Source organism: Montipora foliosa, chromosome 8, assembly GCF_036669935.1.
Source record: "Montipora foliosa isolate CH-2021 chromosome 8, ASM3666993v2, whole genome shotgun sequence".
Classification (NCBI taxonomy): domain Eukaryota; kingdom Metazoa; phylum Cnidaria; class Anthozoa; order Scleractinia; family Acroporidae; genus Montipora; species Montipora foliosa.
In genome coordinates this window covers 19,903,462-19,917,648 of record NC_090876.1, presented here as the reverse complement: position 1 = coordinate 19,917,648, position 14,187 = coordinate 19,903,462, and the positions used below count along the sequence as shown (strand labels likewise).

General features: G+C 37.2%; 1 protein-coding gene and 1 long non-coding RNA gene across 2 annotated transcripts; one reads left to right on the top strand and one right to left on the bottom strand.

The window, feature by feature from the left end:
• The first annotated feature begins 3,110 nt into the window (after positions 1-3,110).
• On the top strand, positions 3,111-4,342 carry LOC138012882 (pancreas transcription factor 1 subunit alpha-like). Its single transcript, XM_068859818.1, has 2 exons — positions 3,111-3,608; positions 3,915-4,342. Exons 1-2 carry the CDS (start codon positions 3,215-3,217, stop codon positions 4,073-4,075), a joined length of 555 nt encoding a protein of 184 aa, XP_068715919.1. The 5' UTR covers positions 3,111-3,214; the 3' UTR covers positions 4,076-4,342.
• A 152-nt stretch (positions 4,343-4,494) lies between these two features.
• Positions 4,495-11,986, bottom strand: LOC138012883 (uncharacterized). Its single transcript, XR_011125093.1, has 2 exons — positions 11,791-11,986; positions 4,495-6,193 (listed from the first exon to the last, which is right to left on the bottom strand). It is a non-coding gene; the product is annotated as an uncharacterized lncRNA (long non-coding RNA).
• Positions 11,987-14,187: the final 2,201 nt, after the last annotated feature.

The window sequence follows — 14,187 nt, the reverse complement described above, 5'->3', positions numbered from 1 at the left end:
CAGCATCATAATAATAATAATAATAATAATTATAATTATTATTATTATTATTATTATTATTATTATTATTATTATTATTATTGGGCTAGAAATTTCAGACATCATATTTTGTTGTGTGCTCCATGTAAAGAATATTAATATTATTGTTAGGAACTTTATAATTTACTTTAACCTATCATTTCACGTTTGTGTCAAAAGGTTATATAGCATTCTTGCAAGCTGTTAGGTTATCTTGTGATACTAATTTATTTGAAAAGGACTGAAAAATGTCATGATGAAAATTTCGATTTCTCTGTGTTTAGCGCTGGATTATATTATACAAAAACTGAAATGAATTGAATGACAATTGACGTTATTTACTCGGTACCTTCGTAAAAAGAAAAGACTGATTTTCTTCAACGTTTGTTAAGTAATAAAACACAGGGACTGAGTTGAATCGAGCATATTGTTCGATTTGGAGCCAGTGGTTTTGCTTGTAGTGAGATTTATTTTATTCTTTCCCTTTTTCCATATCAATTTATAATCTATATTATTTTATATATTATTATGAAACAAACGTATAATCATATCATTTCTACTTTTTTTTTTCAATCTCGACTGCTCATCGATTCAAATGGACTTCCTTACGTGGTAAAGAACTCCTTTCTTTTCAAAGAGCTGCGAAGTCACTTATTTTCCTTAAACATGCTGACAATTGCTTCTTTAACACCCGAAACTTATACCGTCAAATACTAGTTTGCGCAAATTGATGTTTCAACTCTCTAGTAATCGTCTTTTTTCGTGGACAGAATTGTCGTAGTTTATAGTCTTGGTATGCTGCTCTGCTGAATTTTTTTGTACCAGTGCTTGCTTATTCGCATTATGTCGATCGAGCGGTGAGTAAACAAGCTCAATTTTTAAGTACCCTATTGAAGGAAAATTTGAAAGTAGTTCAGGGCGCATTAAGTCTGTACCGGGTCCGAGATTTGCATTAACTTCGATTGTCTTTTGTATCAAGCGAAAAGGAAATAGAAATGTACTCAACGGTCTAATGGCGGAAGCAGAATTAACGACGCGTTGGCTTAATTCCACTTTTAATTTCAATAGCGAGTTACAATTTCCACGTACTTAATTTCGTATCAACCGAATACAACTTTTGTTGCACTTGGCACGTGGAAATTTCATGAATCGTCTTGTCAGTTTTCTATGCCGGAGAGAATCATTACTTTGCGTAACTTAATGCGTTTTTTGCGAAATATATCAACGGGATCCTTTTACAGTTCTTGTCGTTTCGCCATCTGCCAACGTCTTAGAAATAATGAACAAAATAGTTTTTATTTACAACTTGAAAGACAAGATTAAACAAAACAAGTGTAACAAATGAAATGCTCTCGAGTTGCCAAAAAGCTAAAGAGAATCAACTTAACACGTGCAGTTTTAGCATGCTGCTTTTTTTATGATTTGAATTTAAAAAATAGAAATCTCTGTTAAATGCGAGACTGTCTTCATTTTATTGGCGGTTTCTTTAGACCACGTGACACGGGAAAACGATCAAAAAGTCACTTTCGTGTCAATCAGTTGAATTGCGTCAGAAGTTTTCTTTCTGTCAATTCACAGGAAAAAATATGTGGATCATTTTATGGACGTTTTTTCGTTGCAAATTACAAAATAAAAAAGAATATCGAAGTCGCATGCTAATCAACAATCGCTTCTCTTAAAAGGCTTGTACTATACATGAATGTCGTACATCTACAAAGATAACGCTACACAATGTAACATCTGTTATTACAGCGAGAATTTTTGACAACAAGGAACTTCACGATCAAAGACAAGTATAATATAATGAATTTTGAGATTCATGTTGGCCAAAGAGAGTTGGCCTGTACTGAATGCCAGAGTAAGAAGACTCAGATAATGAGAGGTTCAAGTTTTGCATCGAATTTCACGTCGATCTTTTTTCAATATTTAAGTTCTGATTACTCGGCAATTAAAAACACCTCACCATCACAATAGACGTGACACACTACATTAAATAGTGGTATATTCTCATTAAATTCGTTTTCTCCACTATCCTTACACAATGCAACGATAACTCTCAGTTTATTATTCTTTATTTGCATTGTTTGGCTCGCATAGCGCTGTCTTTTAGTTCAAGGAGTCATCTCGAAACGAGAAAAAGCATATAAATTGCCAAAGTTGAGCTTCTTCTTGAAAATAATAACTTTTATATGTTAGATACTGAGGTCAAGTAATGTAATTCGCTACATTCGTTAAAAAACACAGCGTTAACTAACGGCGTTATTAGGAAATAATAATTGATACACCATTTTATAATTTATACAATCGCTAAAGTGATACAGTCGGTGAGTCGAATTTTCTCCGTTTGATTCCTTTCAAGGAACTGGTAATGTTCTTTGAAAAGGAATTCTATGTGCGAACAAGGAACAAGGCGAGAAAAACAAAACTTTACACTTCGAGAAGCCGTATCAATATTTGCCCTTTTTTGGCTTGTTTGCGATGACTTCAGAATAATTTCCCGCGCCGCTTCAAAGAAAATTATGCACTAATTTAAATCAAACTTTTTGTTGGCTGTGTCTTTTCTCGAAAATTTTTGCCACTTGTCAATTGGGTACAAATGGGCCTTCATACTTGTTTACTCGCTTATTTATTGTTGGAGAAGTTTGTTTGCAGTTCGAAACCCACAATTTCATTTTTTTTTTTTCTCTCTCTTTTAGCGAGCATATATGACGCCAGTCTTTCTTCGGCTAATCATGACATTTAGTGACCAGAAGTTGCAAGAAAAGGAAAAACGAAGAAAAAATTCGTATTATGAAGATTAATTTAAATCAAGAAAATAATGCTACTACAAAATGGCGACGGAAAGCCATAGGTCGTATTCACTTACTCCCAATTTCAGATTCCCGTTTGAAAATTATTTCGAAAATCTGAAATTGAGCGTTACGAAATTCTTCTGCTGTATTACGAGTTTTTACAAAGTATTGTTTCACGCTCAATTCACACTTCAATATTAGTCTGCAGGATGCTTTGAACAATGCTCATTGACAGCACAACGCATTAGATAATTGGTTTCACTTTACGGATTCTGATTGGTCGGTTTGATGCGTAAAAGTGGCTATAAGCCGCGAAAGTCGTTCGATACATGCGCTTCCAAGGTTATTAGCTCGAGTAAAAAAACCAGGCAAGACTCCCGGAAGAAAATTTTAATCGCTAACAGATGGAAAGTCCAATCTCATCAATTTCATACAAGGAAAACCAGCCACAAATGACGGCCCAGTTTCATTACACTCCAGACGATCAACTCGACAAGAATTTGAAACGCAAACGACGAAGGAAATCCCCGAACCAACAAATCGCCCAAAGACACGCAGCGAATTTACGTGAGAGGAAACGAATGCAAAGCATAAACGAAGCATTTGAGGGACTACGCCATCATATTCCGACTTTACCTTATGAGAAGAGACTATCCAAAGTCGATACATTGAGGCTGGCAATCGGCTACATTGGATTTCTGACTGAGATGATTAGCTCGGATATGAGCCACAGTCAAGCACTTCAACCCACCTCTGCCGAACAACCGAGAAAAGTCATGATCTGCCATCGCGGCTTCGGTAAGTTTTAAACTTCACGGGTCCCTTTTGTATCAAGTCGATCGATCGCATCTGTGAAGTTCTCACCGATATTTTGAGGCTGATGACCAATAAACAAACTGACGTTTTGCTAATTCTTTTATTTTTCCCTAGCATTTTACACTCTACAGAGGGCGAAGTCTTGTTATCTTAACTTGGAAATCTTCCCCCAAGCAAATATGTTTCACAACGCACAATAGAGAATGAACAACAGCTAACTCTGCATTTCATTTGGTTTCTTTCGTAAACTTCATGTTTGCTCATTTTTTGTTTTGTTTTATCACCCAGGAACCCAAGAGTACGGTCTCCCACCTTTAACCGGTCATTCCCTCTCATGGACAGATTCAAAAAAAGCTAAATTGCCTTCAAGTATCATGAAAGCGAAAATTTGGACTCCTGAAGACCCGAGAATCCACAACAATGCGGCCTTGTATTCCACGCCGCTGTGAAGGAAAAAATACTGTTAAATCGAACTATATTGTATAGGCAGGAAAAGGGGAAGCTGCAATTGTATTTTAAAAGAGGTAGACTTATTTTTTATCAAAGATGGAGGAAAACATTGTATAATATTATAATGCGCAATTGAGATTTCTTCGCAAAAGGAATTGTCATTCTTTTTCAAGTGACGTTTAGGTTCTTCACATTTTTCGTTGAAGAAGGAATTAGGAACACAAAGAAGTTGAATTGGACATCGACGGCAGTCTTGTGTACATATTTCGTTTTGTAATTTTGTTCTGCAAGATGTCCATACGCAGAGTTTGTATATTAAAAACCATTGAAAGTTAATTAGTCGAGTGTTTTAATCCCTGGGAATCTAAAGTGGTTTGATTTCTTTGAGGGATAAGTTCAGTAAAAAAATTCCTTATGGTTGCTATACTGCGATGTCTTTTATTGGACTGGCAAGTATAACAAAAGCGAGTTCTCTTTTTTATTTCACAAGAGACTTCATTTGCATATTGCGCTTGACTTCCTGTGCCCTTAAAATTCTCTGCAAATGAAACGTCAACGATTTAACTAAAGCAAGCTGGACTGAGCACCTTCCCGTCCGAGTATTTTCTGCTTTTGTAGCTACTGGACTGTAAATCCGCGTTAGCCAAGTCGCCCATCTTTGACGGAGTGATTAAGGAGGGTTACTTCTGTTCGGGTCTTGTGTGATACACCCCATCATTTGTTAGTATAACAATGTTATCACATTTCTAAAGGCTCCTAAGGCTTGTATCTCTGATCTGGTTTCCCAGGAGGTTTATTGGACACGACAGACCTCCTGGCACCTTTCCACGAAACATTGAGCTTTATTTGTCATGTCTCCTAAGAGCAAACGTGGGATTTGCCACATAGTTCCTTATCTTATCGATTGACGTTAGGGTTTTACACACGTGCAAGCGTGTCTGCCCTTGCATTGGCTGAACTGACATTTGTGATGCGTGAAGTCGGAGAACAGTCAAGCTCCTATCTCTGTTGGGTAGGCTAAACACATACAGTAAGCTTTGTTCTGGGGCTTAACTCTCGTAAGCATACTTAAATGGGATGGGTTCGACAAGTGACCAAAGGTTATACCCTGGAAGTCTTACAGCAGGTCGATGAATGTGATGTGCAGTCATATTTATTGCCCCGGGTGATAAAGACCAACGAATGCGTAATCTTATGGAGTGAATATCAACCCCAAGATCTGATACGTGTGCTTGCTACCACATCCCAACGTGTTCTACCCTTTATCAGGGATATACGGTTGCCCTATATTGGTGCACAGAGTTCGCACCAAGGATTCATTGTATAAGGACCAATGTAATTGCTTGTCGTTGTCGGTTCAAATCTCTCAACCAAACGTCTGTTTGCCGTTGCTGGGACCGAGTAAGATATTCTACCACAGCTGCAACGTGAGTATTGTTCAGACAACAAGAGGCAGCTGCATTCAGCTATTTCCAAGAGCAGCCTCATTTAAAAGGAACTAGACAGGTATTATGAGTGCACACGTTCAACGATAAACACAATTGGTGACAACCTGCGTGGCACTGAATGGCTCTTTTTTTATTAACACACTGGTCGAAGTCAACCCTCTGGAGACGGGAGCTGATTGGTGGAGCTTCGACACATGAGTTTTGTATAGCGCGGCCTGCATTAAGCGAACCTCAGTCGCTATCAATTATTTGAGTCGTTTACATCTTTGTTCAATTGTCAACGTCTCCCTGCGTATTCACTAGCTGCATGCAATCGGTTTTTGGCCCACGTTTAAGTCACTTGAGCAAGGAAGTGTAGATCGGGCAGTGTATCAGTTGCTGTGCTCAGAGTTTGTCCCCATTGTCCGACTCCACGACCGTGGAGCTCGAAATCGAAGATCGCACTCGAATCGAAACTTTATTAAAGGTGTTAACCACGCCGTTTAGTGAATTAGCTTTTCTTTTGTTTGTGGAGATTTAAATAGGAGAAGCAGATGTTTTTGAGCTTAAAAATAACCATGAATGAATAATAAGAGATATATGGTTGACTTCTCGAGGCTGGATGTTAGCTGGAAATTCCTGCTCAAGTTGGTCGACCCCCTTAACGGGGCACAAGCCCTCTTCGTCCCCCTGGAATGAAACGGTAGCGAAATGTTTAATTTTTTTTAAAAAAATAGCCTTGGTGATTCGAAACATATTAATTAACGATGGAAAGGAAGTAGTATTGTTCTAAAATAATGTCAACACATTTGGATGTGGGTTGAAAAAGCTTTTAAACCTTCGCAGAAAACACAACACACAGAACACGTTTGAGGTCGCTAATGATCTAAACAGGCAAATTGCGTTATTACTGGGATAAAACAAGTCATAATAAGATTATTTTGCATATAACAATTTTAAAGCCCGCAAGTTTCGCCCAACGCCAGGACTTCAAGACTAATGACCTCTGAAAAGTCAACAAAAAAGCCCAAGATTTATGCAAAAAAGAGTTCTTTTTTCTCATTTTTATTCAAATTAAGTGGCGAAAAGAAACGCAAGCGCGTTGAAAGGAGGGTTTTTGACGCTGAGAAGCGTTTGTGTCACATTACGGAGAACATCCAGATAGAAAAAAGACGAAAACTCGCCCAAATGACTTAAGGTGTAATCTTGCAGGTTTGCGCATGCGTTATGAACAAAAAGAGACAGGAATATCAATAAGCGGAAATAAACAATAAATAGTTGTGAAATCCGCTATTAGAGTTCTAATACGGCCTTGTGTCTTGTCCCTTTTTACGTTTACTCTGTCATCTTGAAAGTTGAAGGGGTTTGCCGGAACTCGGCACAAATGATACTATTGTATAACTCACACCATGTAAAATATGAATATTTAATTACTTGCGATTGTTGAGACGCGATAATGTTGTGATAAGGAGCTACAGCGGTTTGCCTTGAATCTTGCTGAGATAGATTTTGTGCATGACAATGAATGGGCGTTGGAAACTTTGCAAGCGACAAAAACGTAATGATTCCACGGCGTTCCTATTCAAATAATTCTTTCGAGAATTTCCCAAAAAACCCTTAAATTTCTGTTGTAGTCATACTTTAACTATTTCTCGTATTGAACAGAGTCGTGCTTCTCGAAGATATTCACTTCTTTCAAATTTGAGTAACGATTAGAGTCTTTGGTGAAAGGGCTTGTAAAAGGGCTTTCACGGAGGCTGGATTTCGCTCGTTTTTGTTAAAATCATATCGAAAACTTGCTTTTTTCACTCTCTGACTTGTAATTCCGTCTCATGGTTTGTTCTTCAACTTAAACAATTCTAAGATATTATTTATCTTGTGATGCCAACTCAAGAACGAAGTGAAAATGGGGATTCGTTAGTTCTTATGATACGATAATCAATTTAATTGAACTTCGCCGTGTTAACAGAGTTCAGAGTTGCATACCACGTGCTTCTTAGCAAACTTTTTTTCAAAGCTGTTGTTTCGTCGATTAAATGCATATAAATTATTCTTTATTTGAAGTTCAGGAAAAAAGGTGACTTTTATTCGCAATCACGTATCTTTCAAATGAGGTTTTGTGCACTCCTTTCTTTCCAATCCGGGGACACAACAGACGTTAGAACGTCCAAGTATCCTTAAAAGATTTTCAAGATTTGAGAAAACCTAGTCTTCTTTGGATAGCGCAGGAGTTCTTTTCCCAATAAATTAGTATCGATACTTCATGAAGAATAACCTTAAGTTTTCAAAGGCTGTATTGCGCGGTGTTTGAATCTTGTCAAGTGTTTCAGTAAGCTACAGACAGAAATCCACTATTACTCAACTTCACTTTGCTGTATGCCTCACACAATAGAACAAAACAGAGCTTCATTAAAATCTGACAACTCCTGTGGTGGACAGCATATTACAATTGTTTTTTTTAACCGGATGTAACTTCGCGCAGACCAATAATTAAAACTCTGCGAGAAATTGCGAAATAATTACGGCAGTTACAATGATGGTATCAAACTCTGCCGCTAAGAGCCGTGAAAAATGACTTAATTTGAATAACACAATAGATGATACTGCCGCGATAATGTTTGCAGTTCTATTAGAAAAAAGTGTCCAGGGCAATTGTTTTATTTTCTTCTATTTTTTCTTTGTGAAACAATTTCTTGAAAATAAATAAAGTTAACGTGATAAAAACAGTCTACAAAAGGATTGCTCGATCCTCTCTGATCATTCACTCAATAAACTGCATAAATTATTCCCAAACAGTGCGAATCGTAAGTAGAATTTGCGAAGATGAAAACTTATCGCTTAAAAAAAGGAAAATGGTGATGCTTAAGCTTGTTTTTTTAATTATTAAAACGTTTGAGTTTTGCAATCTAACTTTAAGTTTTCTCCGATGTCTAAAACCTCTTGGTGCGAATCTCTCTTTAACTAAGGTTTATAAGAAAACAAGGTACTTATGTTACCGATGCGAAGCTGACCTGAATGAGGTTCTCTCAAGTGTTTTTCGTATTCTCCATTAGAGAAACAAGTATTTGATCGGTAGAAACTGACCGACATGATTTCACCGTGTTTTACTGAATTTTTTGTCGCCACTGTTTATGCACCATGTAAACAGTTGATCGATATTATGGCGGAAACTAGGCGGCACAGAAACTTTGGGACAGTTCATGTCCCCCCTTTGTTAAAGCTCGAAATCCCGAGCATACAAAAGACAAAATATGCTAATGAGTTTGAAATGTTTCGTACGAAATAAAGACACCATCTATCCATTATTAAAACTCGATTAATGCATTCTCCACTGATAATTGTTTGTTTAGTTTGCGTTTTGCAGCTGCTCATAAACTTTCTTTATCGTGGGAATATCACATATGGCCAAGATAATTCCTGGCTCCGCTGCACAGTGAAGAATGTTTAATGCCGTGCAATTTCGCAACGATGATTTAAGGCAAAAATCACTTTGGAATTCGGTTATACTTTCGCAGGCGAAAGGCCTCTTGATCTCCTTTTGACTTTCATATGCCTTCTGAGTTCACACTGCTTAAAATCATGGTCAGTCCCCAAAATCGATATTTCCTTTTTTTGTTCTAGTTGTGAGTAACGTCTGATAACAACTTCGTGTGGAAATTACTTAATAGAAATCTTCAGTCACTCGTGTTTCATCGAAGATCGATTTCTGAAAAGAGCAAGATTTGTCCGTATGAGGAAAATCATTAAAAAAAGCGAATACAATCTAACACCATGCCTTGTTTCAGCATTTCATTAAATAAGTGAAAATATACCCTCAAGATTTTTGAGAAAGTAACTTTTGATCAAAAGGTTAATGTAGGTATTGGTGACAATTGCAATGATACGTATGAGATCAGTTAACCCTATCTGTACATATGGTTTTGAGCTTTCGTCTTGCAATTTATTTTTCGAAAGAACTCTGAACGTTAAACTTCAAAACACAAAATGAATTCGTGGCTTTGTTGATATAATATCGAACACCAGGATAAATACACTTTCTTAACTATCTGAAATTAAAATTAACGATGTTCCCTTGTAAATTTGTTTTTCAATTAAACTTCCAATGGCCTTTGTCTCGGATGTCCTTTGCAAAGCTCATTAACATCACGAAATATTTGCGTTTAATGATTAAAACTTGACGGAAGAAAAATAATATCGCAAAGCTTTGAAATGAAGTACTTAGCTTGCATCCTGCCTTTAGAATGTCTTTCGCTAATGACGAAAAGATTTAAAATCAATAAAAGAATTCAAATCATGTCGGAAATGTGTTTCTTATATGTATCACAGAAGCTACTATCGGAGTGTCCTTTTCTAAAAGACCAAGCAAATAAAAGAAATTTAAAACTTTGTCATTCTTATATTTTTAAGGTAGCGGAAACGTGAGTTTTAAAAGAAAACAACCTACGTAGAACGAGAAATTTATAATGCTACTAAAAGTAAAAACACCTGATCGTTTCGTCTCTCTTTTGTCAGGGAAAAAAGCATTTTTCGGGGATTAATTTATTCTATATAATTACAGATGGATGTGTTAAGTGTTTTTAACTTCTTATTAAACTACCTGGATTCCAACTCATGATATACATATATTTTCACCTACAAAAATTAAACAAAATGCGAATACAGTAATTCATTCTTCTGAGGTATTTTCATTTTTCTTCAACGATTTGGAGTGGCCATAAAATACCGCGAAATATCACTTTTATGTTAGAACGTTACAAGCGAAGGGTTGCTAACAAGTTGACTGCATGTTGGACATCTTACGGTACTTCGTTCGCCAAAAAAAACAAAATATAGAACGGAGCACAAACTTTCCAGTTGCCAAAAATCGGATGGGTTTTGGTAGCAACAAATTTTTGTAAGTGACTGAATAAATCACGAAGTTAGATAAATGCTAGAGATTCGTATTGCTAAGCCAAACTTTGGCTCGCTACACATCGTGGCTAAGAAAAAGGAGAAACCAGTGATCGATTTTTTTCTGATTGAAGAATAGTAAAAATGTTAACTTGTGAGTAGAAGGTACCGCAGTCAGTAAAAGACCGACGGCAACCATATTCATTTTTGTTCAAACCTGTTTGTTTCTTTCCTTTAAGTCTAGTGATTTTGATCCTAGTTGGCCGTAAAATTCAGCAGCTTTTCTCGCTTTCCAAATTCTGTCAAAGGTTTTATTTGAATTTAATGTGTAGTCTTAATTCGATACTAGGGAACAGAACTTTTAAACTGGAATTTTAAAGACATGATTTCGCAAGTTCATTTATTAAGGGAAATAATTAGTTCGTATTGATTATTGTGGAAAGCAAGCCTTTTCTATCAAAGTATCGGTCCACTTTTTAAAAGGGTCAATTTTTCTAGGTTACAGACAAGACAAGATGGAATTTACATTATTTTTCTTTCTATCGCTGTTAGTTACTGATTTTGCGTTATTCCACCAGAAATTACGGCCGCTTTGCTCAATCACATTAGTCTAACAGAGAAGTGCCTGAGGTTGCGACGTTTTTTTCTTGTGGTCGGTTGATTTTCTGCCAAGTATTACCAACCTGAACTTCTTGAAAGCGAAATTCTCTGGTTGAAACTGTTCACGGATTACTCGGGAAGACTCCAGATGCATTTAAATATCAGCAAAACCCCTTTGTTCAATCATGGAACTCGAAGTGTTTCTTCAGCTTTTAATTTAAGATTCAGAAAGTGAAGATTATTTTAATGTTTCTAATTATCACTGCTTCACAGTGAAAATCATTAAAAATTGCTGTGGAATTTCTCTAAGAGACACTAGCTATGACATGGAATTCAGGTAGCAAAAAGTATTTTTCAATCAACCGTTTGCATGATATTAATAAACTGAAATCGTTTAAAATTTCTGTAGAGTCGTTCGCTGGTTGACGCCACAGGGAATTTTAGACGCGATACTGAACCTTTTTGATTGAAAAGGCTATCACTGACAAAACATTTTCTTCGTGTTTTGCAATAAGTTATTTGCAGTAACGATATGTGTTAACATCGATTTTCGTTAAAATGCAGGCAGACTTTCGTTTAGTTACTGCTAGAGTATTGAAATGTTTCTTGTATGAGAGAAAGATAATCGTCAGATTAAAGAAGACTCGTGTATCTTTTGTCCCGGAGTCTCTCACGAACCGAACCAAATATCTCTAACTAACTTAATGTCAAAGCGAATCTTTGGAGAAGGCTATAACTGTAAACAACACACTTGGAATCTAGCAAGAAAGTCAAACATATTGTCGTATGATACAAACCTTTGCATCCCAAAGCAGTTTCAGAGATGGAAACTTACAAGAAACGTGCGTGTATCGAAACTTTCTCGAAGCACGTCGTGGTTCGTGCAAAGGCGAAATGCGGCTTGAACTAATTTTCTGTGCTTTTATCTGTGTCATAAATCGAACAGGCCGTGAGAAATTTCAACGACAAACTCAAAGCGAGCACAGTGCGAGGTTCTCACGGACTGTTTAAAATTATTATGCAAAGTTATTAAAATCCATTTACAGTAAACAAGAACTGAACTCCATCTGTTTTCATTCCGTTCACTCTATTTTTTTCCTAAACCTGGCGAAATTAAAATCTTACTTCGAAACTTTGATAAAATAAAATCAATCACTGTCGAATTACTTTTTGCAAGTCTCTTTAGTGACAAAATCGTAAAGGAATTGGCTTTTCTTTGAGAAAATCAAATTAAAAAAACCGGACATAAAGCCTTTTCTCGGCTGGATTTAGAAAGTTATGGAACTTAATTAGTTTTCAATTGACCTTTCTTCTTTTCGTGTTGGTGATGAGGTTCTCTCTAGGGCAGTAAAACAAAGTGAAAAAAAAAATCAAAATGAAAAATTCATAAAAGTTTGAAGAAGGCGATATCTTAATAGCAAAACTTGATCCAGCTTTGTTGACAAGGGAGATGTTTAACAGTTCAGCTGAACAAACTGCTAATGTAACTTGTTCAAAATTCAAGATAACAGGAAATGCACACTTATCCCAGAACAAAATGAGCTAAGCAAAACATGCCATTTAGATTTTCGCCCACAGAAATTCCAATTTTTGAAGCGGTAAAAAAGTGTTTTCTTCTTAAAACTGACATCTATCTGTAGATCGAGAAAAGTTCTTAAACTCTATTTTAGAAACTGCCTTGCATGCTTTTCTTAATGAGGACTTTCAGTCGGATACGTGTTGTTGTTGTTGTTGTTAGTAACATAATTCCTCTTGCAAGACAGCTGTGATTAACTGGAAGGTCTGGTTTCGCGGAAAAATTAATCGAAAAATAACTGGGTCTGTAAGGGCCTGATTACATTTTATGAAACCGGGCTAGGATTTTCAGCCCAGGCAAACGGGCTGAAAAATGTGGGCATGCACATCGATTGCGTTTTCGCATCTCAGTCAATTTTTTCATGGAAATTTACGTTTGGCGCCCGGGCTGAAGTTGATCATGTAGTCGCAACAAAATTTCATCCCGGTGGGCGGAGCGAAATTTCAGCCCGGACACGCTCCTATAACTTCACGGGCTCCTGTCGAGAGACATTCAAACATGAGAAAATCATTGGCATGGTCAAGGTGATCTCGTTAAGGAAAGATATCAGTATTAACCATCACCAGTTTATATAAACGATTTGAAATTGTTTGGGAAAAGTGAGGCGCGATCTGTATAATACGGTGGCCGTATAACCCGTGGCTGCGTAACCATGGGCTGCGGCCGGTGGAAAAATTGTTCCAGTATTCTTAAGTAGTATGATAGAATGTCTCTTTATAGAAACCTGAAAAATTCCTGTGGCTTTAACGGGATTCGAACTCATGCCCTCTACGATACTGGTGCAATGCTCTACTCACAACTGAGCTATGAAACCACACTTCATAAATCAGTCGAGCGGGTCGCCCTTCTGAGGCAGTCGTGTTTTGTCACGCAGTCGAATAAAAAGACCGAGGGAGGCTTGGGAAGAGACAAAGAAGGGACTGCACCCCGATGCTGTAACCGACGCGTTCAGAATTCCCCGTTGCACCAGCAACGGGAAATTTCGGATTGGTCCGTTGACAGTGATGCACCGCTGTCAGATTTTTTTGACGAGTTAATTACTTCTTGTCAGATTGTGCTTCGATTATGTTATTAAAGCGAGAAATGGTTTTGCAGAAGATTTTGATCATTTAACCCTTCAAATGGGAAACATTGAACATAAAAAAGAGCAGGAATTTGCGGTCGAAGCTCTGCTATCGGGCAAGTATGTTATGGCTGTGCTACGAACTGGATTCGGCAAGACCATTATTTATGAGAGCTCTGTCTACAGGTGACTGAAATCAAAGGCCATCCGATCGTAGTAATCGTTCCTCGTTGCAGCATCACCGAAGATCAGATTCGGCCGAACGATTATCTATGGGTAGTTGCCTTCGAGAAGAAGGGGAGTTTGTTAAAGGAAATGGCTTCAAACAAGTATTGAGTCATTATTTCTGCAGAATAAGCTCTGTCTTCTGACTTCAGATTTTATGATTGACGAGTCGTCCGTTCTAAACTAAAATTTTTCCTTGATCCTTGTGGACGAACATCACACCGTCGAAACTTGCCAAAACACTCCAACATTCAATGCAAATATGGCAAAAACCTGGTCTCTCTCTGCTTAGCTTTTCTACCGCTCTTTTTACGGGGCTTCTTTCGGAGT

Excerpts from the sequence above, each read along its gene's own strand:
- LOC138012882 (XM_068859818.1), top strand. The coding sequence starts at position 3,215 with ATGGAAAGTCCAATCTCATCAATTTCATACAAGGAAAACCAGCCACAA. Across the intron at positions 3,609-3,914 it reads GATCTGCCATCGCGGCTTCG|GAACCCAAGAGTACGGTCTC; the intron begins GTAAGTTTTAAA and ends TTTATCACCCAG.